The sequence below is a fragment of the Thunnus maccoyii genome, chromosome 22, assembly GCF_910596095.1.
Source record: "Thunnus maccoyii chromosome 22, fThuMac1.1, whole genome shotgun sequence".
Lineage (NCBI taxonomy): Eukaryota > Metazoa > Chordata > Actinopteri > Scombriformes > Scombridae > Thunnus > Thunnus maccoyii.
In genome coordinates, this window is record NC_056554.1 from 19,879,223 (window position 1) to 19,904,247 (window position 25,025).

The following is a 25,025-nucleotide window of genomic DNA, read 5'->3' on the forward strand; positions in this document are numbered from 1 at the left end:
GATGAAATCGGGCGAGACGTGGAAAGAGAGAGAGAGAGAGGACAGGAGAAGGAAAGTGATTTAGAGAAAGAGAGAGGGAGGAGGACAGACGAGTGAAAGCGAGGGAGGGAGAGGATGAATTGTGGCTCGTGTCACTATAAATTACTTTCAAGGTCTAATCACTGCAGACAGCCCAGGTCTCACTGTAGAGCTGAGGAGTACACACCTTCTTAGCAAATATATATGTGTGTGTGTGTGTGTGTGTGTATTGATTTAGGAGGTGAATTTGTGCGATTGCATTTGTCTTCGATTGCTTTAGATGCCAAAGACGCAGCTTTCTTTCCTTACAATAAACTGTCTGAAAAGGTTTATCGGGTTAAAAATGACATAAATTCATTACATTCAAGGTAAACATTTCACATTTAAAGATATTGTGCTTTTTGCTTCAAACTGATGCAGCTGTAAGATTAGATTTGTGTTCACAGGTTTTTGTTTAATATTTAGTGGTGTTCTCCGTGAGGTATTACACACAGTAGCCTCACCATCTGTTTGGTCTAAATTTTGATGTGCTATTCTTTTTTTTAATAATAGCAAGGTGCTATTCTACAATTTCTTATTGTCAACAAAGACCACAACCTACCAGGTGTTGGTCAATACTTTCAAACTGTGGCTCTTAGTCCGAAGACCACTGGTTCCTACTGAAGATGTAAATCTTTAATAAGGGGTCACAAGAATATGGTTTCATGTTTATAAAAGACTCGGTAATCTCATCAAACAGCTGGGCACTGTAGTGTTTAGCAAACATCGCTCAAACTGGAGTAAATACTGCATTTGTTAGGGACTATTTTCAGCTGCGGATTAATACATGTTTAATGGTCTAGTGAGTATTTGAGGGAGCAGGACGGTGTTTGTGGGATTGACCCAAAATAAACTACAGTGGCCGTGTTCAAGGCAATGAAAGAACATGTCAGCCAGTGCAACGGTGGCTCACTGATGTGTTTTTAATAGTTTTTGAACAACGGAGTGTTAGAAGATTGATTATTTGTTAGTGTTCTTATTAATAGTGTGAGGACAGGGCGTAAATGGAATTGCAAATGTCATAAAAATGTAATAAATTAGCATTTCTGAAGTTATCCAGGTTATTCCTCAGAGAGATACAGCGATAACTACGAGACTTAATGTTTGTGTGTGAATGTGCTGTTTTACTGTATCTGATACTGATTCACAACTCTGTGAAATGTCTCCTTAAATGAGTGTGTATGAGTATTAAGGTGCCTTTGCAATTATTTGCTTCAGAAGTAAACAAACCTGTTAATATAAAGAAATGGCAAATGCAGTGTATAGTACTAGTAGTGTTCTTATAAAATCATTAAAAAGTGAAAACATCCATATTCAATTACTCATACTTTCAGTGCATCATTCAGTCTTTACTGCAGTTTTACCTCTGATGCTTATTTGGTTAGATTTTGCAGAAAATGTTCATTTATTGTAGCTTGAAACACGAGTAGAATTCAAAAGACTTCAAATTGCTTCTTCACAGAAACTGAACACATGGATAATTGATGTGGTTTGTGGTTTTCTGTGTGTCATTATCTGTGTTTTACGCCTGTTTGTCCTGCAGGGGGCAACACTGAGCCGTGGAAAAGCTGCTTGCTGCTGCAGTCTGAACACGCTTACATGCAAACACACCCACATGCACACAAATCTTCTTACTGAATCAGATTTATCACATATGAACACATGCACACACACATATTTTCTTGCAATTTAACCACTTAAGACTGACTTGTTATGAGGGAACATTCACGCCTTGCGTCCAGACCAGTGGGCTACATTAATTAGCAGCCTTCATCCTGTTTGGCCGAATTCTCGTTAAAAACCTCAGACATCATCATCTGCCACAGCTGGGACTCCAAATCCTTACAAACACCCTCTTCTTAGATCTTTCACAGCATTGCACAAGGTCTTTAAAAATATATGTTTACACTGTTTTTCTCCATATTTCACTAAGACATGTCCCACACTTTGTGCGTGGTTAAAAGTTAATGGGCACTCAGGGGAATTTCGCACTACAAAATTAATAGAATGCCTCTGAAATTAAAAGTTAGGAGCAAAAAATAGACTCGAAAATAGCCCAGTCATTATTTGAATTGTCAAACAGTGATGCATTAATGTACCTGCTCCTTGTGGGCCACCATACTGAAGGTGATTTGAGCAATATATTACCACAATATGCAAAACCGGGTAGACTTCCACAAAAAAAAGATGAATAATTCTTCATTTTAAGAGACGTTTCTGCATTTTAATTGTATCAAATGACTCATAAATTGTGAGACAAATCTTTCAGCTGAATGTGAGACCCACCGACAAAAAATAACCTTTCTAATGTCAAGACTGCATATTTTTTTTCCTGCTTGCTTGTTTTCGAAAGACAGAACTAGGCCCGAGTGAGCACTTTTGATTTCGATGTTGTATTCTGGATGGGAAACTTGAATCAGAACCCAACCAAACACTTCAGTAGAGAAATATGTCATGTATCCCTGTATAAAACCCTGCTGCGACAAGAAATAACAACCAAAATAGTTGAAGAAAAGTTTGAAGATGGAGAAAATGGTGAGATCCAAAGGACAAGTGGCATATAACATGGCAAAAAAACCCAAAACAGACATGTTTTCTTGCCAATCTACATCACAAAAATCCAATCTGACATACTCCCCACACTCCTGTCTTGACTCACCATGCCTCATCATCGGTCCATTATAACAGGAAGTAACCCTCCGGCTTCCCGTGTACCTTTCCTGCCGCAACACCTCTGATTCACACTCGGCTCATTTGCTCATTTAGCCACCAGGATGAGTGGGCTGCTCTGGCACGGGGCAGAGTCGCGAATTGTGTCGAATGACACGACTTCACACGGTCCCGACAATGTGACTCACGCCGAGACTGGCGGCGTACAAAGGTTGTCTCTCGCTATTTTGGTGTCACTTATTCAGCAGCAAGTTTGCCTTAACTGACTTTAGTCCCACTGATTTGGATATTTACTCAAGCTTTGTCTTTGGGCTATGGGACCATGTCTGTAATTAAATTCAAATTGACAAGATGTGATTTCTTGTAATTAAAAAAACTATATATACAAATAACTATATATATTTCCCCATGATCATGAAACAGGTTTGCAGTTGCAGTAAGTTACAGTGTGATAATGTTCAGAAAACAAAGCTTGTTACAGTGAAATCACAAAAAATCTGGCAGAAAACACGTTTTTGTTACAGAGATCATGAAGTAATTTTCAAGAAAAACAAAATATAAAAAATCATCAGCACTCATGTTTTACTAATTTACTTTTCTGGTATATCCACTTACATTTACACCTGGTTCAGCTTCAGTCATTAACATCCTACATTTCTTTATTCTGCTTGATAATTCACAAATAAAAAAGTCTTTCTGAGCCTCTATTGATACCCAAACCACGATATTTACAATAAGTAACCTTGAAATAAACTAAACCATTACAATAAATACAATAACACACACTTTTGACGAATCACTGTTGTCAACGGAGTCACAGCAAACTGTCGACTCATTTTTATCTGAGCGTCATTTGACATTTTTCAATACTGCTGCCGATACAATACCTCAGTTTCGGTATTGATTCCAAAAAAAAACACTTTACCTTGAGAAATAAATGAAGCAAAAATAAATATTGTTTTTCCACAGAAACTTTTTGTATTTAACAAAAGAAGACAAACTTTTCAAAAGTTGAGTTGAGCAGCTCCACATGAACTTTGCCTGCAGTCTAAAATCGACAAAATTTGAGTTTTAAATCTCAAACTACTTGAACAAAGTGAGCAAGCATATAAATCCGAGCGTTACAGTGTCAGCACTTTGCCTTTTTGGTTCTCAGTGCAGCAGAAACTTACTTAAATCTGTAGTTCTCAGCAGGTATTTTCACACCGTTGTTAACTCTGACGCTTTATTACCTTGATTGCGAAGAGACTCAGAGGTCGGTTATATCATCTACGCCGACCTTTGTTGTTAGTCAGTCGTAACAATAAAGGTCAGTATGGATAATGTTGCTGCGTAAGAAGCCTGTTTCCTTTCGATAACGACACCCGGAGGGACGGCTAACGTTCAGTTTGGCCTCAGAGTAGTCGGTAAATCTGGTTTACTGCACAGCTTTTATTAACCGTGAGGAAAACACAAGGCGTGTTCACTTGGATGGGCACACACGCACACACACAAGTTTTAGCCCAGCTTTTCAGTGTGCAGTGACACTGTTATTTAAGACAGACATAAACGAGTTTGCTGAGCACTGGGCTAACGCAAACAGTGGCTCATAAGCCTGAAATACACACACACACACACACACATACACTCAAACACACACACACGCATTGTCAGTATTTGGCATACAGCCGTAGCTCCTGGACTATCAACCACGTTGCATTTCCTCACAAGTGTGCGAAAGACAGAAATGTATTTTTATCATGCAAACACGAAATCTTTGCAAGTCTGTAGGTGATAAAATGCTAAAATATGAGAGATGGATATCTTGTGTTTACCCAGTCATCTGTGTGTGTATGTGTGTGTGTTTGTCCGGTGATAACAGCTTGTCTAAATCTGTGTCCTCCCTGCTGACACTCCAACGCACACGGAGGGGAATGAATTAGTAATAGGCCGGGGAGAAAAATAACGCAACACCTCGTCGGTGTGTTTGTGAATGTGTGTCGGTATATTTCTATAGTAGGTGTATTGTGAAACTTTGTTTTCTACATATGCGTGTGTCTGTTTGTGGCTGGGTTGTCAAACTTTTTTCATGCTTGAATGTGTCGGAGAGATCCGCGTTTGTGTGTGTTTGTGTGTGTGTGTGTGTGTGTCATCTCCCTCGGTTGTGCCAGTGGGCGCAGCAGAAGTATCACTCCGGTGTTTTCTGTGTGTCAGCTGGAAGTTTCACTCCTTTCTCAACTCTGTTTTTCATTAGTCTCTTGTTTCGCTGTGATAGTGTCGGATGATGAAGGAGGTCAGTGGGTGCACCGTCTTCATTTCCAGGTTAAAAGTCGTCACTAACACCCATGATGATTCGTGGTTTTCCCTCGAGTAACTACACCCAGGTGCTAATGCCGTCAAGGTAGCAGGTTTGACTCCCTCGTGGCTCCAAACTATACATGTTACGGTGCTTTTGACATTCACTGCACCTTTTTCAAACCCAAGTTTTTAAAGAATTTAACATCATCAACATCCTGAACTGCATGTCTCTTTCATGCATGTTTCTCGTTAGGTTCTACACTCATTCCAGACTTCTGAATCGCTGCCCACATTTCCAGATTTCCCAGCCATTCAAGTTAGGGCTGCAACTACCGATTAATCGATAATGAAAATAATCTGTTGATTATTTTCTCAATTAATCGAATAGTTGTTTGGTCTTTGACATCCTCAAATGTCTTGTTGTGTCCACCAACAGTCAGCAACCTAAAGATATTCAGTTCACTGTCATAGAGGAACAAAGAAACCAGAAAATATTTTCATTTAAAAAGATGGAACCAGAGAAGTTGGACTTTATATCTTAAAAATTGACTCAAAATGATTAATTTATGATCAAAGTAGTTGGCCGTTAATCAATTAATTGACTAATCGTTACAGCTCTAACTCAAATGGGGGTGGTGTTGTACTCAATTACTGAAAAAACAACCAAATTATAGAGTTTTGTAGATTTATATTGGGGACATTTGAGACCCAAGAGACACATGATTCTCCTGCGACGTCTAGAGCGAATTATAGAGTGAAAAGTTGTACTTTGGATTTGATGAGGTTGGTTGTTGAGCATCATCTGTTTTTACTTTTCTTCCCTGTCTACAGTCTGTTGATCTTGTATTTTACACCTCACAGAGCACACCTGTTTGTTTATTGATCCCAAACGAATCAGTTGAAATGAATTAGTTCCTCTCCACATTTTTCTCCCCTGCAATGCCTCGTTTTGGGAACTGCTGCTCTAAGTAATAAGGCAGATTAAACCAATCTGCTGGACTTTTGTAAGACGTTTCACTGTATTTCCAAAATGCTTCTTAAGATTTCAGCAAGGTCGATGTAAAACACCTAAACAAAGAAATTCTCCAGATAATACAATGTAAAAACTGTTTTATTTCTTAATGAGTAACTACACCTAGGCTGATAATTCTACTCTTTGTTCAACTAGCTTGCTAGCCGACCTTAAAACCTGTTATATATGAGAGATTATTACCTTAAAATTCAGCTCAACATCCTCTTGGATGTCAGAGTATGATATAAATGTGCATATGCCTGCAAATATTGTAAACAGAAAACTCACACTTTTTAGATTTATACTGATTTCCACCAAAAATAAGCACTGCCTGTAGTGTTTTTATACTGCAATATTAACCCAGATTTTTGTGTTATTTATTTTCTTTTAATATTCTTTGATTGATTTGACTGATCTTTGATTTATAAAAACAAAACAAACTGAAAAATACGCCTTTTTACATAAAAAAGAGCCTCATCTATTCAGGTCTATTTAGCCATTCAGCATATTGGCTTTTGTGCGGATTGAACTTAAATCTGACATTCATGTTCACACTTAATCTCTGAACACTAAACCACACTGTCTATGGCTTGCATTTCTTTCCAAAACCATATTTTCCCTTCCCTCAAAGGGACTGTGGAGATTGAGTTTTTCTTTTATAAATCTGCCCAGTGATGCCCAGAGGCTTGTGTCTCTCCTCCATCCAGTCCCTCTATATTCCTTTCCTTTTCATGCCACCGTGGTTACATAAGGGAGGAAGGAAAAAGAGTGACATTCTCCGCTGAAGAGCACTCCGTGTATATGTGTGTCGCTCATCTTTTAATCAAGAATTAATTGTTAACCTCAAAGGAAACGAGCCTCCCTAAAGATCCCTCTGTCTCTTGTATCTGTCAAAACAGTCAGATCCATCATCACCCTGATTTCTACGCCGACTGAAAGTCTTTTGAGGTCAGACAGTCCTCATGACTGTGACAACACAACAAAAACACAGTTATACCTGTTTAAAAAAGACAGCAGTCAAATTGTGACTGTACTGTTTTCTTGAAATGTGAATTCTCATTTAGGAAGCACAGAAAACACTTTTATTTAAATATGTTTGACCCAAAACTAATATTTGAAGTTGTTTGGAGATTAATCTTGGAAAATATTCCCCAGAGGCCTGCTGTCAGTTATTTAAAGTATGCTAGCAGTGCAAGGTTCAAGTGTTCATATCCCATGTAAAGAAGATGCCTTTTATAAATGTAAACACTCATCAAAGGTCCTAGCCTGATAGTTGTTTTGTCACAACACTATTATTTAGTAAAAGGTTTCCTTTTTTTGCCAGCTGCTTTCTGTGAGAGGAACATTTGATTTGGCCCTACACAATTAGCGACTGTCTTAACCAACTGCTATTGACTTTTTGACAGTGCATTAATCAGCATACAATTAGCATACGTTTATCACACTTTTACAAAGAGGAGCAGTTCATGCAGACACAATTTGGGATAATTTACAAAAGTGATAACTCACAACCAGTGTCCTGATTTAATGTTGGGAAAACAATGTGAGGCACAGTCAATTTACTTAGCAGAAAAGAGCTCCTTCTTGTTTTCTTGTATCTCTCAGGTAGCTAGCTAACACTTACAGCTAGACAAAAGCTAGGCTTATTAATTAGCGTTAATTCAGACAGTCAAATTAACAAGCTAACTACTCTGTTATCTTTTCAGCGGACAGAGTAACAGGTTGTTTACTCTGGCTAATGTTCACAAGCTATCTAGCTAGCTAGCTAGTTAGTTTAACTTTTTAGCTAGTCCTGCTCAGACCATGAGTCAGCTATTTTCTTATGTTTCTAGTGTTTTCTTACCAGGAACAAGCATTTAACTAAAGATTTGACACAATAATGCAAAAAAAAAAAAATACATTTACTAGTTACAGGTACTAGTTGTAACAGTAGCTAACATAATTCTCAGTATAGCTGGTTGTCTTTGTTAGCCAGTTTGAACTAGCAAGCAATAGCAGACATTTTTGAATTTCTCAACAACAGGTGTATGCTTAGGCTTTATGGCAGTGGTCATTATAATCATACCACTGATTATAATTTGCTTATTGGTCCAAAATAATTCTCAACCAGTTAATTGTTAGACTTCTATCTGATTGTGAAGCTACTCCTCTTATTTTTGATGTAATCAGTTGTGGTGTCAAAGCTTATTCCTATTTTCTAGTGTCAACACCCGTCAAAAGCAGAATATTTCTTCAGAGCTTGCCCACAGCTCGGCACATCATGGCTACCATACATCACATGTGTCTGAGGTGACAGGTTGTCTTCTTTTATGACCCTCTATCAGGTGACAGGCTGTCCTCTTTTGCGGTCTTATGTCAGGTGAAAGGTTGTGTTCTTTAAATGTCTTGTAGCTGTCATGGTGAGTAGAAACTTATTATTTAGGTAGTGAAATACCCAGAATTTTTCAACCAACAATCCACAGTCCTGGTCATTTTGTTTGACCAGTTGCTTAATGATCTGGTTGATGTCCTGCTTCAGTGCTTCCTATTGGTAGTAATCACACCACATGATGTGTCGTTACACTGCCACACTGGTGGTGGTTCTGGACTTCATCCTGAGTCCTACGAGACTTCTAGTCTGTGAAAAACCTTGTTAGGTAGATGATGACTCCTTGCTGTTTTGATGTGCAGTGAGAACAGTAGCACACAGCCACAGTAACAGTGATGTCTCAAAGGTATGACAGTACCTGAGGTAGTTAGCACTCTCTCCCCCTCTCTTTCTTTCCGTCTAAATTATGTATTTACAGTAATTTGTGCCACATTTTCAGAGACTCCTGAGGCTTGTGTGACTTTAGCAGGTACAGTATTACCTAACTCTCCCAAATAGACACCTGCAAGCTCTCACCCACATACACACTAGATCATATATTTAACTTTTTAAAGTCCCACATCTGAAAAAATTCAATATTAGACTTAACGACTGTTAAGTTAAAAGTAAAGTGTAGCTGAGCATCCTAATAACACACATCAAGACATTCCTGCTGTGATTTTAAGAAGTTTGGTGCGACCAATCAAACTTGGTTGCAGCAACTTTTGCAGCAGCGCAGCGTCCAAAATCCCTAATCACTCTCGCTAATTTGTTCTGTCTAAAGATAATTAAATAAAAATTAACAAAAAAATTGTCTTACTCAAATAACATCACATATATTCTTTCACATTTACATTGTAGCCTTCTCCTTTATGTGTAGCTATATAAAACCTGATGTGCATTGCTTTTTTCTTAACGCTGGAGCATCTTATTTTTTCAGCGCCCAGTTTAGGTGCTTGTTCTGCTCTGAGCGATCTTAAGAGTGCGTTCTTTCTATTGTAAACGATGAGAAAAGGAAGTCAGTGCTTTAAAAAGATGTTCCCAGTGAGCACTCAACACCACATCACATTTGTTACAGCATGGCAGGGACAAAATGTGTCTCTTTAATAGCCACAGTCAAAGTGCTACATTGGAAAAACTTGAACACTCTGACGTTTGACCCTTTCGTTTCCTTACACAACGTAAGGATTCTCACCAAACATCTGAATGGTTGTTTAAAAGAGTGACTTAAAATGCCTGAGTGTCAACCAGCATCTTACAAAAGATCTGATGCGCATGCTAACGATATCAAAGGACCTGACTCTCAAAAAGTCAGTGAGGCTGCAATCATCTGGCATCAATTGAGCGTCTTTTTAAAATGCTGCACACACGCCACTTAAATAGTGCCACAAATGAAGCAGTAAATGTCCACTAAAGATACTCTTGCAGCTTCTAGTCGCAGTTTCACTCCTTCATGTCCTCTCACTGACAAAAAAATGGGGAATATGTGAGACTCTTCTCCCAAGAAACACGACACAGTAGGTTGTAATGTCAGTCTCCCAGAAATGATTTGACCTGGAGCAGTGACGCAGTTGAGATGGAAATAGTAGCTTTTTCCAACACCACATGTTTCACCTTACCAAAGTGATCATTTTAACCCAAACCATGATATTTCCCTAAACCTAACCAAGTGGTTTTTGTGCCTAAACCAAACCAGATGTTAACTACAGTGTTGTCACATCATAAAAACATTTGATTTGTAATGGTTTTGGAAAGCACAGATAAACTATGCTGTTGTTGGGCGCCAGATCCTTCGTTCTGGAGTGCATGGTCAAAAAACGTATCTGGTCGTTTAATTTGGAGGACTTGTTGGAATATAGGGTAGACTTTCTTTCCAAAGCACCATAGATCAATGCAGAAATAATGTGTTCGTTAAAGAGAATCCAGTCTGTAGAAATATTCTGTGGATGTAAATTACTTGTAGGCCTTAACAAAGTACCTTAATTACTCTTAAATGTGCCATTTTATAGTTGATTGATGTTTTCAAGGGGTGATGACAGCTCATTTTTGATCATTCATTCATTTTTCATACTCCAGCAAGTAAAGAAATACTTTTGATCATCCAAGTCACGACACATAGAGTAGGTGGGTTTGTGAAAAAGTTTGTATCTCTGCTTGAGATACTGCAGACTTGAAATTTTAAAAAAAGTATAATCAGTTGGGTGAGCGTCTAAGTCAAACTCAAGTACCCTAATGGGATATTTGGCTCGGAGCATCAGAATACATACACCCAGTAAACACAGATCAGCTTAAAAGAGAAACAATGGAAAAGTACGAGTGGTAGACTTACCCAAAATGAATTGGTTTAAGGCTCCAAAATATTTAAAAAAATGAATAAAAAAGAGGCTCCATGGTAAGAATATACAGTAAGTCTATTCTAAAGTACGTTATAAATCATGCATGATCGCCTTTGTTCTCCTCTCTGCGGCTGATGCTAACTGACATGCACTTCTGTATCATAAACAGTGTCTCTCTCTGGTGGGAGCCGATTGTGTGAAAGCAGCTTAGGAAGATGAAGCCGGTAGCTGGGAGGGTGAAATTGTGATTCCATACAGTACGGTACGGGGTTTTTTTTTTTTTTTTTTTTTTTTTTTTTTTGAGAGGAGACGGTTGCTCCAGAGCAAACAAGACGTGATAGTGCCGGTGGATTCGCTGCAGAATCTGTACGCCTGTCTGCTGGGAACTAAGTGTTCTTTAAATTTTAACGAAGTTTTCTCTTTTTTTCCGATAGTTTCGGCATGTTCGTCTCAGAGAGACTTCCCACACACATGTCGGAGATGATATTTAAATTCAGGCTTTTTGGGTGCTCAGCTGAGGATCTCATCCGGAGCATTTTATCCCGAGTGGTAGTCGGTGCTTCATTGTTGTGCCCAGGAACACTCTGATATGGACACATACTGTATTCTTTGTGTCGTAGGAAATTACCTTATTGTAACAGGGCGGTTTGTCTCATCCAAAGGGCAGATCAACCTGACTTTAATTTGGTCACCGTTGTTCTGCTGTTGAAGCTCATTTAATGTTATATAACTGAAAAAAATGATTGAGTTTTACTTGAAATGCAGCCTGAGAGACAAATACCTGCTTTGGTTTGTTTTGGAAGATGGATGTTTTGTAAAATCTCATTATCTAAAGACAGTAAGGTGTAATTAAGTAAGGCGGTGGACTTCTACAGCGTGAGACTATATTCATGATATACCCAGATAATTTAGTCTGGTCTATTTTTGAAACTATTTAACTTGTACAATCTCCTGTAGACGTTGGATTTGGTACAAAACAGGCAGTTATTGAGTATGTTTACATGCACAGCATCCTGTTTTTGATCTTATTTGGGATATATGCGTTTACATGAAACATTGAAACCTGGTTATTCATGTGATTGTAACAGTATCCAGGTTTCTGATCATCTGTGTGCAGGTGTGTCTTGATTCCTCAACATCTCAGACACTCTCAGACATTTCTGTACTCAAAAGTCTAGAGAGAGAGAGAGTTACTTCAACAGTTGAGGATGAACATCATTTGGTTTCATCTTCACATCATTTGCCATCATATATTTTGTTTTACGGACTAACTACTATGTTACTTTGAGTTGACAACTCACCTGCACACATGGAATACAGCCAGCATATCTTGGTTTCTCAAAACTGGGACAGGGTCTTAACCAGGTTTCTGAAATCAGGATATAATGTTTACACACATATGACTGGGATACTCTAAAAACCAGATCATAACTACAGTAGGATACTTGTGTGTAAGTGCACCCATTGTTTTTGTGACATATTGCCTTTATTTCTTAAATTACATTACAAAACCATTAGCTAACTTAGCCTTTGGCTACCAGACATGTCTACTTAGAACATTTTATCGTGTGTTATTTCCAGTTGTTAAAGGGGACATATCATGCTTTTTGTGATTTTCTGTCATTTATATGCTGTTATGATGTCGGATGTTTATGTTAAGCATGGTCAAATGTCCAAAACCTGATGTGAACGTATGTAAAAATGCTCCCTGCAAGTCAAAAACCAGGGCTTCAACCTTTCAACATCTTTACTGACGAGCTGACGTGGTCAGTTGTACAGATGCATTCGAGAAGTTGACAATTTGAGTAAAGAATGAGAAAAATAAATGAAATCCAACTACTATTGTTGTGTTTTCATAGCCTCCGGAGCTGCTGGCCAATCAGAACAGAGTGGGCTCATTTCAGACAGAGGCTGAACTGAGGGGGCTGCATAAAGAGCCAGAATAAGATAAATAAAGAGGTTTTTTGAACTGTCAGTCATGTAAAGATATTCCAGTAGAGCCCCAGAATATAAATATAGACCTAAAAAAATGTGCATGATACATCCCCTTTAAAAAAAACAATGTCAGTGACTATTCTGGTCTCGCACGATGCTTGATGGTATCAGGTGCTAAGATGTGACTCCGAATGAATCTGCAAAACAAGCTTTGGACCATATATACATGAGATAGCGGGTAATAATGTGCGTGTTACAACATCAAGTCAGTAATGTACCAGACTTAATGTACCTTTCAAACACATTTTCGTTCTCCTTGCCTCCCGTGGACTTGAGAGCACATCGGGTTTTCACAAGCAAATTGGATTTAATTCAGTGGAACACCAATCAAACCAGAGATACTTTACGGTTAAGTGGCCTTAAGAACTTGGACCATAACAGCCACTATAGTCCATTATCAGTTTTATAAGTTTGGCGAGTGGTTTAAGCAATCGTTACCACCGAATAAATTGCAGGCTCACTAAATAGCGGAGAATTTCCCATCTCATTTTTTTTTGTTGCGATAATGCTGATTGCCTACTCTAGCTTACAGTATGATCACTTGACATTGCCGTGACCCCGCATCAGAGGTGACAACAAGCTCGATATCTGTCTACCTCCAACCGCCCCCCCATGAAAAGTTTTCCTATTAAAGCTCACCGCTCAGTCGGACACCGGCTGCTGTCACGTCTGGGATTTCCTGTGTTTGTTAGTCATGTTTTATCAGCTGCTGGATGTGTCAAATTATTTCATCAGCGCTGATTCAAGGCGACACCTCATTCATGTCGACATTGAATGGCCATTTGCGATCGCGCGGGCTGATTTGTTTTGATTGTCTGTTTGTGTTGGAGGTTTGACAGTGACGGGGGCCGACATTCCCTTCCCTTCCTTTTTTTCCCAGCCTCTTTCTTAAATCACACAAACTCTTCTTCTACCTTCCTCTCCTCCCGTTCTTCTCCCTTTTAAATGTCATCCCTCTTTCTCTCCTCCTCCCACTCTTGTTCTTCTTTCTCTCCCTAATGCCACAATCCCTCTTTGTCTCCTTTTTCCCTCTCATACCTCCCTGCCCTAATCCCTCCTTCCCCCTTCTCCTTCTTCTTATCGCCTCCCGTAACCAACCGTCCCTCTATCTTCCTCCTACTCCTTTTCCCCCTCTCCTAATTAAGCGATCCCTTTCCCTGTTTTCCCTCCAAATCTGCTCTCTACCTCTCTGCCCGTCCATCCCTCCCTCGTTTTTTCTCCCTAATCCCTCTTTCTTTCTTTCACCCTCCCTCCCTCCCTCCTTCCCTCCTCGGTCCTTGTTCTCCCTGACAACACACTGCGTTATGTAATCTACGTCTCTGGGTATTAGTTATGCAAATTCATACATTTTTATTTACGTGTGATTTTTCTCTTCCTGTCTCTCTGCTCCTCCTCCCTCCATCCCCTCTTTTCTCCTCCTCTATCCCTTTCCTATCTCTCTCTTTTTTCTCATTTGTTCCCTCTTTATCTCCTCCTTCTCCTCCCTTCCTTCTTTTCCTCTTTCACCCTCCATCTACCTTCATCTATCCTTTCCTGTCATTTTTTCCCTTCTCTCCTCTTCTTCTCTCTTCTTCCTCCTTTTCCCTCCTTACCTCACTCCCAATAATCTTATTTCCCGTCCTTATTTCACTTCCTTCCCCCCCCCCATTCATCCCCACCCTCTCTCCTCTCTCCTCTCTCCTCTCTCCCTCCATCCATCACTTCCTCTCAACATTTTTCCCTCCTCCCTCTCTCTCCTCCTCCCACCTCTCCTCCCAGCCACCAGCGGACTAGAGGCGGAGAGCAGCAGGCGTGGCGGCAGCAGCAACAGCAGCCACGGCGACGGCAACCACAGCAGCAGCGGCGGCGGCGGAGGAGGAGGCAGCAGCAGCAGCAGCGGCGGCGCGGCCCACTTCAGGTCTCCATGGCAACAGAGCGTGAACGTGTTCGGCTCGTGGAGCAGGCCTGAGTGTGTCGAGGAGCTGCACCAGCAGGCGCAGCTCAACCTCCAGAGCCTGCTGCAAGGTAAGGATGGATGGAGAGGAGGAGAGAGGGATTGGATGGATGGATGGAAGGCGTGTGTGTGTGTGCGTGTGTGTGTGTGTGTGTGTGTGTGTGGGTGAGAGTGTGTGCTGTGTTTTGAGTGGGTGGGAAAGGCATGGAAGCAGAAGCGGGAGGTGGGTGGGAAAAGTGTTTACATGCGTGTGTGGTGGCGTTGAACTGCGTTGACATGGGTGTGTGTCGACCGCCTTAAATGTGTGTGTGTGTGTGTGTGTTAGCATGCAGATATGATGTGTGAGAGGGTGTGTGTGTGTGTTAGGTTTTCCTTGATATATTGTGTTTATATTGTAGTGTAGAGTGTGTGTGTGTGTGTGTTTAGCTCATAGGTGCACTGCTGATGGTGTGTGTTGGATTCACCTTGCAGGGTTGTTATTTAAGGTTGTATCTGTTAGTGTGTGTGTGTGTGTGTGTGTGTGTTTGGATGGATGAACACTGTTGATAAGTGTGACTGTGTGTGCGTGTGTGTGTAGAAAGAGGCTTTGTGTTTACATTTCAGTTAGTTGTTACTCTGTCTTGTTTCGTGTTTTTTAAGGTGGAGCGCTGTCATTCTCATTTTAATATTAATCTCTTGTTTATGGAAGATGCTGCTCTGTCTGTGGAGACTGTGTGTGTGTGTGTGTGTGTGTGTGTGTGTGTGTGTGTGTGTGTGTGCAAATTAGCACTCAGGGGAACTAGGGTTTCCATTTGTTCTCAGGTACCACTGTTTCGCTCGGTTTTTTCCTCTCTGCCTCTCTTCTCTCTCTCTCTCTCTTTCTTTCTTTATTTCTGTGTGACTCATGCCGTCTCGCCCTTTGCCCGGCCTTTCCATTAAAACAATCAGAGTTTTTTTTTTGTTTTTTTTTTAGCTGAATGAACCAGTGGGAGCTGAGTGGCAGCAAGACAACCTTGAACATACACCTGAGAGACTGAATGAATGAATGAAATCACTTTATCCACTTCACTTGTTGATCAAAAATATAATGTCACAGTTCGTCTGTTTACAGCATATTTAGATAAAGAGAAACCAAAGACCAAAACCAACAATGTGTTAGTCCGTCTCTCTGTACATCCCTGTCTGTGGTGCTCGACTCCAAGCTCACTGGTTCCTAATGAAGACAGAATTAGTCTTAAATATTTAGTTATATATCTGGGCACTGCAGACTTTCAAAAATACCATTAAAACAAAAGTAAATATAGAGTATTTGTTGTTTTCAGCAGCGGATTAATACACATTTGGTGCTCCAGAGAGTATTTACAGCAGCTGAACAGATACAGTGTAACAGTGTGGCTGTTTAATGAATTGATGGTTTTGTTTTTGCATCATGTGTAACAGGTCTAAACTGTAGTAATTAAGTTGATATTCCCTTAAAAAGTAACGTAGATGATAGCTGGGTAACTCATGTGAACTGTGACTTGAATACTTACAGTACATACACACCGGCTGTGGCGCAGGAGGTAGAGCGGGTCGTCCACTAATGACGACCCGGAAGATTGGCGGTTTGATTCCCGGTTCCTCCAGTCCGCATGTCGATGTGTCCTTGGGCAAGATACTTAACGCTGAATTGCTCCTGATGTTGTGTGAATGTGTATGAACGATTAGATTTCCTCTGACGGGCAGGTAGGGACCTTGCATGGTAGCCCCTGTACCCGTTCAGTGTATGAATGGATGAATGTGATTCGTAGTGTAAAAGCGCTTTGAGCTTTTACAAGTACAGTCCATTTACCATTTGTCACTCAAGGAAGCTAACAGCTATCTGACTCCAATGTCGCCTAGAGATGCTGAAATAAGTCTCTTCGCTCACTTTGTTTGTTGACGAGATACAGATTTATTTACAGAAGCGACGGCATTATAGTAAACTGAACGGTGTGCGGATTCCACTTTTTTCAATCTGTCTTTGTAGGCTGTATAAAGATGGACTTAGCGAGGTGTGACATCACCTACGAGTTTGCATTGGAGCCAGTGTGAAGCCAATTTTCACCAGTACACATATTAGAGGGCCTGAATTTAGCGATTGAGACCATGATGATTCGTTCAGGATCTAGCGGCCATCGGCGGCATTGCACTTTAACTTATATTTCCGCATCGTGCATCAGCCTCGAGCTGTCGTAGTTGCAGCTTGGTCACCGCTAACAGCTGGATGGGTTTCTAGTTTGAAGGCTGATGTTAAGATAATGAAACAGCGGGAGCAGAGTGGAGGAGCTGAGAGTAGTTAGCGGACTTTCAGTTTCTGCCCTGCTTGTGCTGAAGCTAATTATTAAAGTGGATGTCTCTGCTTAATTGAAGCATCTGGAGGTGACAATATGCATCCAATAACAGCCTCACTAAAAGGTCAATGAGGTTTTTTTTTTTTTTTGCCTTATCGCTCAGTCCTACTTATGTGCTTTTAATACTTTATGGAGAATAATGAAGCTCTATGGCACAGAGGAATAAGCTATATCAGACTTTTGCTACACAAACAGATACTTAGAATCAATTTATTGCAGGTTTTGGTCCTTTTATGGGATTTGATTCCAATAAGAAGAATATAAAATGTCACCAGCTTTATCCTTTTAAATCCTTTGAAATCAAAAAGTCACAAAAAGCAACATTTTTTTCAGGCGTCGACTTTCAAAACAAACAATAAAACAGCAATTCAGGAGTTTAAAGTTTCTGCAGATATTTTATATTTTTGTGATGTTAAAAATTGAGTTTTTCTTTCTCCACTTTCTCCTTGTTTGAATGTGTTTGTGTGTGTGCAGCTGCTGTACAGTATGTCGCCTCCTACATCTCTCTCCTTGTCTCTTTTCTCTTTTTCTCCACTGCTATGTCTTAATACTGCGTGTGTGTGTGTGTGTGTGTGTGTGTGTGTGTGTATTAAGCCAGTTATATTGTCTCAGGCATGCTGGCTTCTTGTGTATGATGAAAAATAAGATGGATGAATTCAAGCACAGTCGTGGGTGGACAACACCAACGAGTGTGTGTGTTACAAACAGAGAATATGTGTGTGTGTGTGTGTGTGTGTGTGTAGCCATTCATATTTTTTTGTTGTCTGTGTTCATTTATATCTCTTTGTGTTTATGTGTTAATCGCTGCCTATGTGTGTGTGTGTTTGTGTGTGTGTGTGTGTGTGTGTGTGCTTCTGACTCACACGAACAGTATGTTCCTGTGTATGTTTTCAGTTTGTATACCAGTGTCCATTTGTGTCGTGTGTGTCCATCTGCTTGGGTGTGTGTTATATAACACTGAAGCAACCAGCTGTATTCTCTCTCTCTCTCTCTCTCTCTCTCTCTCTCTCTCTCTCTCTCTCTCTCTCTCTCTCTCTGGCCATCCTCACCATCAGTCTCCCACTGGCCTCAGCTCAGTAAAATATTCATACTCTTTCCCACTCCTCAACACTCTGCCCTCCATATTTATGAAGCTGGCTGTTGTCCTCCGGTGTTAGACAGATCTGCTGCGTTTTGCTGCCGAGATTTGGCTTTACACGGGCGGCGAGATTTATTTCACTGTTGCTGTTAAGTGGGCAACGATGAAATCTGGCCGGCGTTCCTTTCTCATCATCAACACCCCAACCATAGAAAGATTAGCATACGAGGGGGACTTCATAAGATGGATTTCTATTCTTGATTGTGCAAATTTTCTTTTAATGAGCAAATTTGATTTAATAAGTAAGTCTTTAATTGCAATTAATGTGTAAGTAATGATTTAATCGTGAGGATTACATTCAACAAGTCATCCAAACTAAACACCAAAATATGTCATTGCCTTTAAAAAGCAACTCGTATTAGTGTCATATTGTGTTTTTAGTGCACATTTCCTGATCTGCCACTGTTACGGTGAGAGTTTAGTTTGGTTTAGGCACAAAAACTACTTGTGTGAGGTGAAGGAAAGGTCACGGTTTGGGTTTAAAAATAACTACTTGGGGAAAAGGTCGTGTTCCCGGTTAAAAGAAGTCAACGTTGGGCTGTTAAAAAACTGGAAATGAAAAGAAGTTTCACAAGTCAAAGTCAGACACTTTACTGACAGATCCATCTCCCCTCCTACAACCTTCTCTTTTTGAGGTTTTGACAGCAGTGACACTGAGATCTTTTACTTAAGTAAAAAATACTCCAAGTGAAAAATCCTCCATTCAAAATCTTACATAAAGTATTGGCAGCAAAATGTACTTAAAGTATCAAAGTTAGAGTACTTATAATGCAAACTGTCCTCATTTAGAGTGTTATTTTTAATATGAATATATTATTGGAATATTAATAGTCATTTATTGACATTGATTGATGTACATGCAAGCAGCATTGTAAAGTTTTTAACATGAAGCTAATCTAAACTTCACAGTTTTGGTAGTCTAATCTATAAGAATGCCATTTTATAGTTATTTTATAAAGATGATAACATGTTTTACGTATAAGATATTGATCTGAATAGTAACTGGTAACTATAGCTGTGGAATAAATGTAATGGATTAAAATACAATAATTCCCTCTAAAATGCAGTAGAGTATAAGTACAAAGTAGCATGAATTGGAAATACTAAAGTACAAGTACCTCAAAATTGTACTTAAGTACAGTACTTGAGTAAATGTAATTAGTTACTTTCCGCTACTGTGTTTTGAGGCCTTATAACAACGTCATGCATTCGTTCCGGATGGACAAGAGTCGTAATTCATTAAGCCACATAAACATAAACATACAACATATTGAGGCATTTGGATGTCATTTTTCAGTCTCCTTACATCAGTTTGTGCCCTTCAATAGAAACCAAACAAATAATATTGATTTGTATAATGTAATTTTCCAGCTTGTTCATTATGAATATTAAACATTCAGAAGTTTTGGCTCTCTACTTTATGAACACGGAGCCTTTTTCATTAGAGTGATTTGCTATTGAGATTGTTTTACTAATGATTGTCGCTCGCCAACTTCTAAACACATTTGCAAGTCCTGGAGGGGAAACTCATTGAAGCGTCGCAATCTGGTGTTTGTTTTCTATCGGTTAAATGTGTTAAAATAAGCGAAAGGAAATGATCTCATTTTGCAAGTTACAAGTTTGATTTGGACACTGTTAGGAGGACGAAATATGTATATTTTAATCACATTTTCTTTGATCTTGGACGTACACTTCTGGGCAGAACAGAACCTTTTTATATGGCGTCCACTTAGCAGGATAAATGTTTATTTTATGCTCTGTAGATGAGCTTTCAGCCACTTCTATCACTGCTTGTTTATTCTGTCCAAAAGGTATCACAGATACATTGTTGTATTTCTATTGTTAGACACCAGTATGGCTATAAAATCCCAATTAGATTCAGGTGCACAAAACAGTGCAGTAATCGTCATTAGCCTTGGCTATTTACCATTATGTGATGTAATACACCAGCAAGAATGTGGTTACAATGAAAAATGTTACTGGTTACATGTAATCTTAAATCTAAGTAATAATATTTATACATTTATTTATGTTCAGTAACTTAATATTTTCCTAAGATGCAGATGGATTCACTTCCTTATAAAACATTATTTTCTGGTTTCTAGACTCATTTAATGTTTATTGGGTAACAGTAAAGTATGGATATCATTTTTTCTAACATGTTTATTTTAATAAGTGAAAGTTGCTATTTGCTAGACAAATAAATTAAATTATTATTCATGCCTTAAAGGTGCCCTGAGGAGTTTTTCTGTAAACAAACAAAAGTTATGTTTACATTCACTGTTACTTGTGTGTTGTTGTGTTTGTGTGTATCCTGATGATTTAACAAATGTGTTGAATCCATTTCCTTCCTCATTTTGCAAAACCGCATTTATTAAGTATTTTAAATCCTGCATCGTACGTGTTTACTAGCTTAACTAGCATCACAGCCACCTGTAGATCAAGGGGGAATCGTGTGAAATGATCGGTAGAACTGTATATCGCGTTATCCGCATCCTCGCGCGCGTGCATGAAACAAAGAAAAGGGGCGACTCGCTCGTAAAAAAACTCTCCGTAGTGCTACGAGAGGTCAAAAACTCCACTGGGAACCTTTAAGCACAGCACCTTGCAAGCTCAGTATTATTCTGTGCTGCACACTGACTTATAGTTTCATTCAAATTTATGAGCAGAATCTGCACATTTTAGACTGTAATAGCGATCGGCTCCTATTAACAGCCTGTATTATGATCGAAACTCATTTTATAGACAGTTCCTATTTTCCATTAAGATTTACCATAATGAGATCTGCACATTTTGTGATCAAAGTTTTTTTTTGGTTGCTATGTTAAAATATTCATATTCTGCTCTGTGTGGCAGCAATATATTATATATTTAAAGCTCAGTATTGTGCTCCACTGCAGGCAGATATATTGTATTCTGTATAAGTTGATAAAAGGAAGATTCACACTTCTTCTTCTTCTTCTGCTTCTCCTCTGCACTCGACCCTGCATATTAATGTATGCTTTTCCATTACAGCAAGCCGGATTTGCATTGTGTATTTTGTTCTCTTCACTCTGTTAATCAATAGCTACATATTCATATTATTCCTTCACATTAACAGTGAACTTTATGTTTGAAGTTTAGTTAGAGTCATCCATTACAGCCAGTCTGGCTGTTTGCTCTGTAATTTTACAACAATCCATTAAGCGACTCTCAAATATTCATACTTCACCACCTCCTCAACACTCGACACATTTCCCTGTCGTCCTCTTTAATGCAGGTAAATGTGCTTTTTACAAATTCACACATATTTTTTGAGAGGTTTTTTTCTGCAATCTCACAGTGTGACTCTTGTTTGAATTATACAGACGAGATATTCCACGAAGAAAGACGTTCGTGATTTCACTCCTACTTCTATATGAGTTATAATCTGCTGCATAATTCTGCTATTTAAGCGCTGTCTGCTCTTTTTTTTTTGGGAGTGCTTGGCTCCTCCATTAATGATGAAATTTCCAGTTGAAGTGGGTTTTTTTTTTTTTTTTTTGCAGAACTTTACTAGAGTTGTAGACAATCTGTGAGTAAGTGTGAGTGTGAAGCTTTCCTGGCAGCTCGTGTCGGCTCGCTCGCCAAATAAGACACTTCATTTTGCTTTTTGGGTTTGTTTTGGCAGCTTTTAGAGCCAAACCTGTAATGACAATCCTCGTTTTTACATCGTCATTACACGCGGCTTTGATTTAATCATTTTTATACGTGTTGTTATGACACGTTAATTGGCAGTGTCAAAAAAAAACCTATCAGAAGTAATTTAGGGCTGTAAAATGTTTACTTACATGTAGTTATTTGGTATTTTAACATTAGGAAAGCGTTCATTTTGATGCATTGGATATAATATGAGCCTCCAGTATGGATGATAGTGATAAATACAGTTTTATTTATGCATGGCCATAAGCTCATCACCTTGCATTTATTATGTTTAGTGTTATTAACTGTGCACTGAAGTTTTTATTAATATATCCTGCCAGCTGTCTTAACTCATTGAAGGCCTTGTTGACAAGTTTTTGGCTAATAGTCCACCGTATTAACACTGAAGACAAACAGAGTTAACAAATTTAAATAGCAGACGTCAACATTTTGTTCAAAACGTCTTGTTTTCCTGTTTTCTCCTGCCGGGAGAGTTAACGTTTATGCAGTTAAATGTGATTTTGTTCCCTTTTCGCTGATCAGAAGGTTGAGAGAATAGTTGGGCAAGCGTTAGTTTGCTAGATTAGAGGAGAGTTTCTGGGAGGATGAAGCATGAGAGGATTTTTTTTTTTTGATCACTCCTCCAGTAGTTCCTCCTCTGAAGTGTCATGTTAAAAGAATCAGCGACTAATTCAAAGCTGCACCGGGCGGCTTTGCAGTTTTGGCAGGTCCGACATGATGAAGAAACTGGAGGAAACTGTTTGGAAAATCTTAGTTTCAATATCTAGAATATTATTGATGTATTAGTAACCTACAGACAGTGTTTACATGCACATTAGTAGCCCAGCTTTGAGACTTGTATGTGGAATATTTGATTTTTAGTTAGGAATCAGATCTCTTCACTGGAGATACCCGCTGAATAAATGAAGATGAGCGATAGCACTTCAGAGCATTTGATCGGCGAAGGGGTTTCGAGATACACATGTTGACGCTCTCACTGTTGGCCAACAGCTCTCATCTAAACTGTTTTTGGTCACGCTGGAACCAGTGGGCCTGAGATAAGAGTGTCCGAATGTGTGAGTGTTATCTATTTCTAAAATCAATTCCTGTTGTAGGTATTTGTGTGATTTTAGATACACCACATGGCCAAACGTGCAGGAAGACCTGTACATGACACACATGAGTGACTGTCGACCATTGATTTTGGTGATAAGGCCTGACTTGCTTTTGGTGTTTCAGTTAATCCTGAAGGTGTTAGATGAGGTTGAGGCTCTGTGCAGGTCAGCCAAATACTTCCACACCAAACTGGGAGAACCATTTCTTTAGCTGACTTTGTGCATGATAGCATTGTTAAAAGAAAGACAAGGACCCTTCCCAAATGTGTTTATTCCACAAATTTGGAAGAACTCTGTTGTCTAAAATATCATCGTACGTTGTAGCATTAAGATTTCCCTACATCTGAATTAAAGGAAAGCTTCACAGTTTTTCAAGTCTGTCTTAAAACAACAGTCAGGCGCCCAGATGAACACTGAAACAGGTTTTCCTCGCTGTAAACATTCCTCCTGTTCATACTGAACATTAAGAAACCAAACCCCGAAAACATCCTGAGACTGTCCAAATACTTTTGGACATATTCAATATGATTAAATTGACTGTCTTAATGTCTGTTTTTATGATTGTAGATAATGTGACCTTTTATTACCTTTATTCTCTTTGCCCTCCGGATCAGTAAGCTTCATTTGATCATATAGTATCTTATCGGAGGCGGCAGCACTCTCCTCACTTCAAGTGCCAATGCTGCAACCTTTCCTCACCGTGGACAATGCAAGGTGATGTGATATAGCCCGCCGAACTTTGAAATGTCACAGTAACCCTTTAATTGTGTCACAGAAGCTCTGAGTCAATGCCAGCTGCGATGCAAGCGGCCTGATAAAGTTTCCACCCCGTCTGCATTAACTTGACTATAAAATGTCACGGCGGCCCTTTAATTGTGTCAGAGAAGGTCTGAGTCAATGCTAGCTGTGATGTACGCCGGCTGATAAGGTTTTGCTGTAGTCAACACTCATTATCGAACAGGTGCTGCATTGATCAGGTGCAGAGCGCTGATGCAGGAGAAACAGTGCGGTTTCCATTTTATAATCTCACAAGCAGAGTTTAATCCCAAATATGTTCAGGAGTCTGTAAATTAATCACTGTTGAGTAATTGTGATTATGACAGAGCTTTTGAACTCTTTCTTGTAAAATATGCATGTTATTTGAGTGTCAGGCAGATGTTTTTTTTTTAGGAATATGGTTTTGATTAAAGTTACTTGCTGTTTTTTTTAAAGATCTCATCATCCGAGCTCTTTGAAATACTATCACTCTGTTTATTCTTGTATTGATTCATATGAACTTGAACTGACAGAGCTTTTTAGTCCCTAACTGACTCTACATGGAAAAATATTGTACATGCCACTTTTAATGACTTGTGCAATTATTTTATGCAAATGTTTTGTTAGCGCAGCATTAAATTTAAGCAGGCGTTTAGCATTTTTGGCCAGGACTGGCTCAATAATAGAGACCTCAAACGAGTCCTTGTTGTCACACTGAAATACAGCCGGCAGCAGTACCTTTGACAGTGAAGGGAGCCCTTTTTTAGAGCATTTATAGATTGTTTGAACTTTTATTACTGAATGACATTTTGTAATCTGGTAGTCTGTCTGCCTCTGAGCCACAAAATATTGCACTTCTCTCCAGGAAAAAAAAGAGTCAGTTTGTCTCAAGTGTCTCTTTGTTTCCGATTCTCTCTCCGTAAAGCTTTTCATTGGAGTGACATCACTGCAAATCAGGCAAGACAAACTCGTCTGTCTTGTTTCTTTCCTTAGGGGTGCTTTAGAGAAGTTTCACATATACTGGCTGAAGTGTGACACACTTAAATGCAGCGATTCAGCTGCATTTGCATATAAGCCAACGTGCCAAAATCTTGAGTGAACAAAGCGTTGATCAAACATGAGGTTGAGGTGACAGCAGCCTGAAGGTACAGTAAGAGGAGTGGACTCCTCAGGGAAATGTCACCAGTTTGAATCTGTGGAAAGTTTTTAAAAACTCTCTACAAGACTCATATAGTGTGAAGGAAAACTTGACTTGAAACTTGAATACAATATAGTTCTGAATGGTTATTCACTGATTGTTGTCAATAAGAAAGTGCTCATTCTGAGCATGTTTGAAACAGTTTACATTTAATTTATGAAACATTATTCCTTCATATTG

The 25,025-nt window shown here is 39.3% G+C and overlaps 1 protein-coding gene across 4 annotated transcripts in view; it reads left to right on the plus strand.

The window, feature by feature from the left end:
* nhsl2 (NHS-like 2) overlaps positions 1-25,025 on the plus strand; it is a 161,039-nt gene that overhangs the window by 97,233 nt on the left and 38,781 nt on the right. For all 4 annotated transcript variants that reach the window (XR_006093406.1, XM_042400667.1, XM_042400668.1 and 1 more), the window contains exon 2: positions 14,453-14,698. Coding sequence is in view for 3 of the 4 variants with exons in the window: in XM_042400667.1 (XP_042256601.1) it covers positions 14,453-14,698 (246 nt within the window). In the remaining variant the exon portion in view is untranslated. The remainder of the gene's footprint in view (positions 1-14,452; positions 14,699-25,025) is intronic.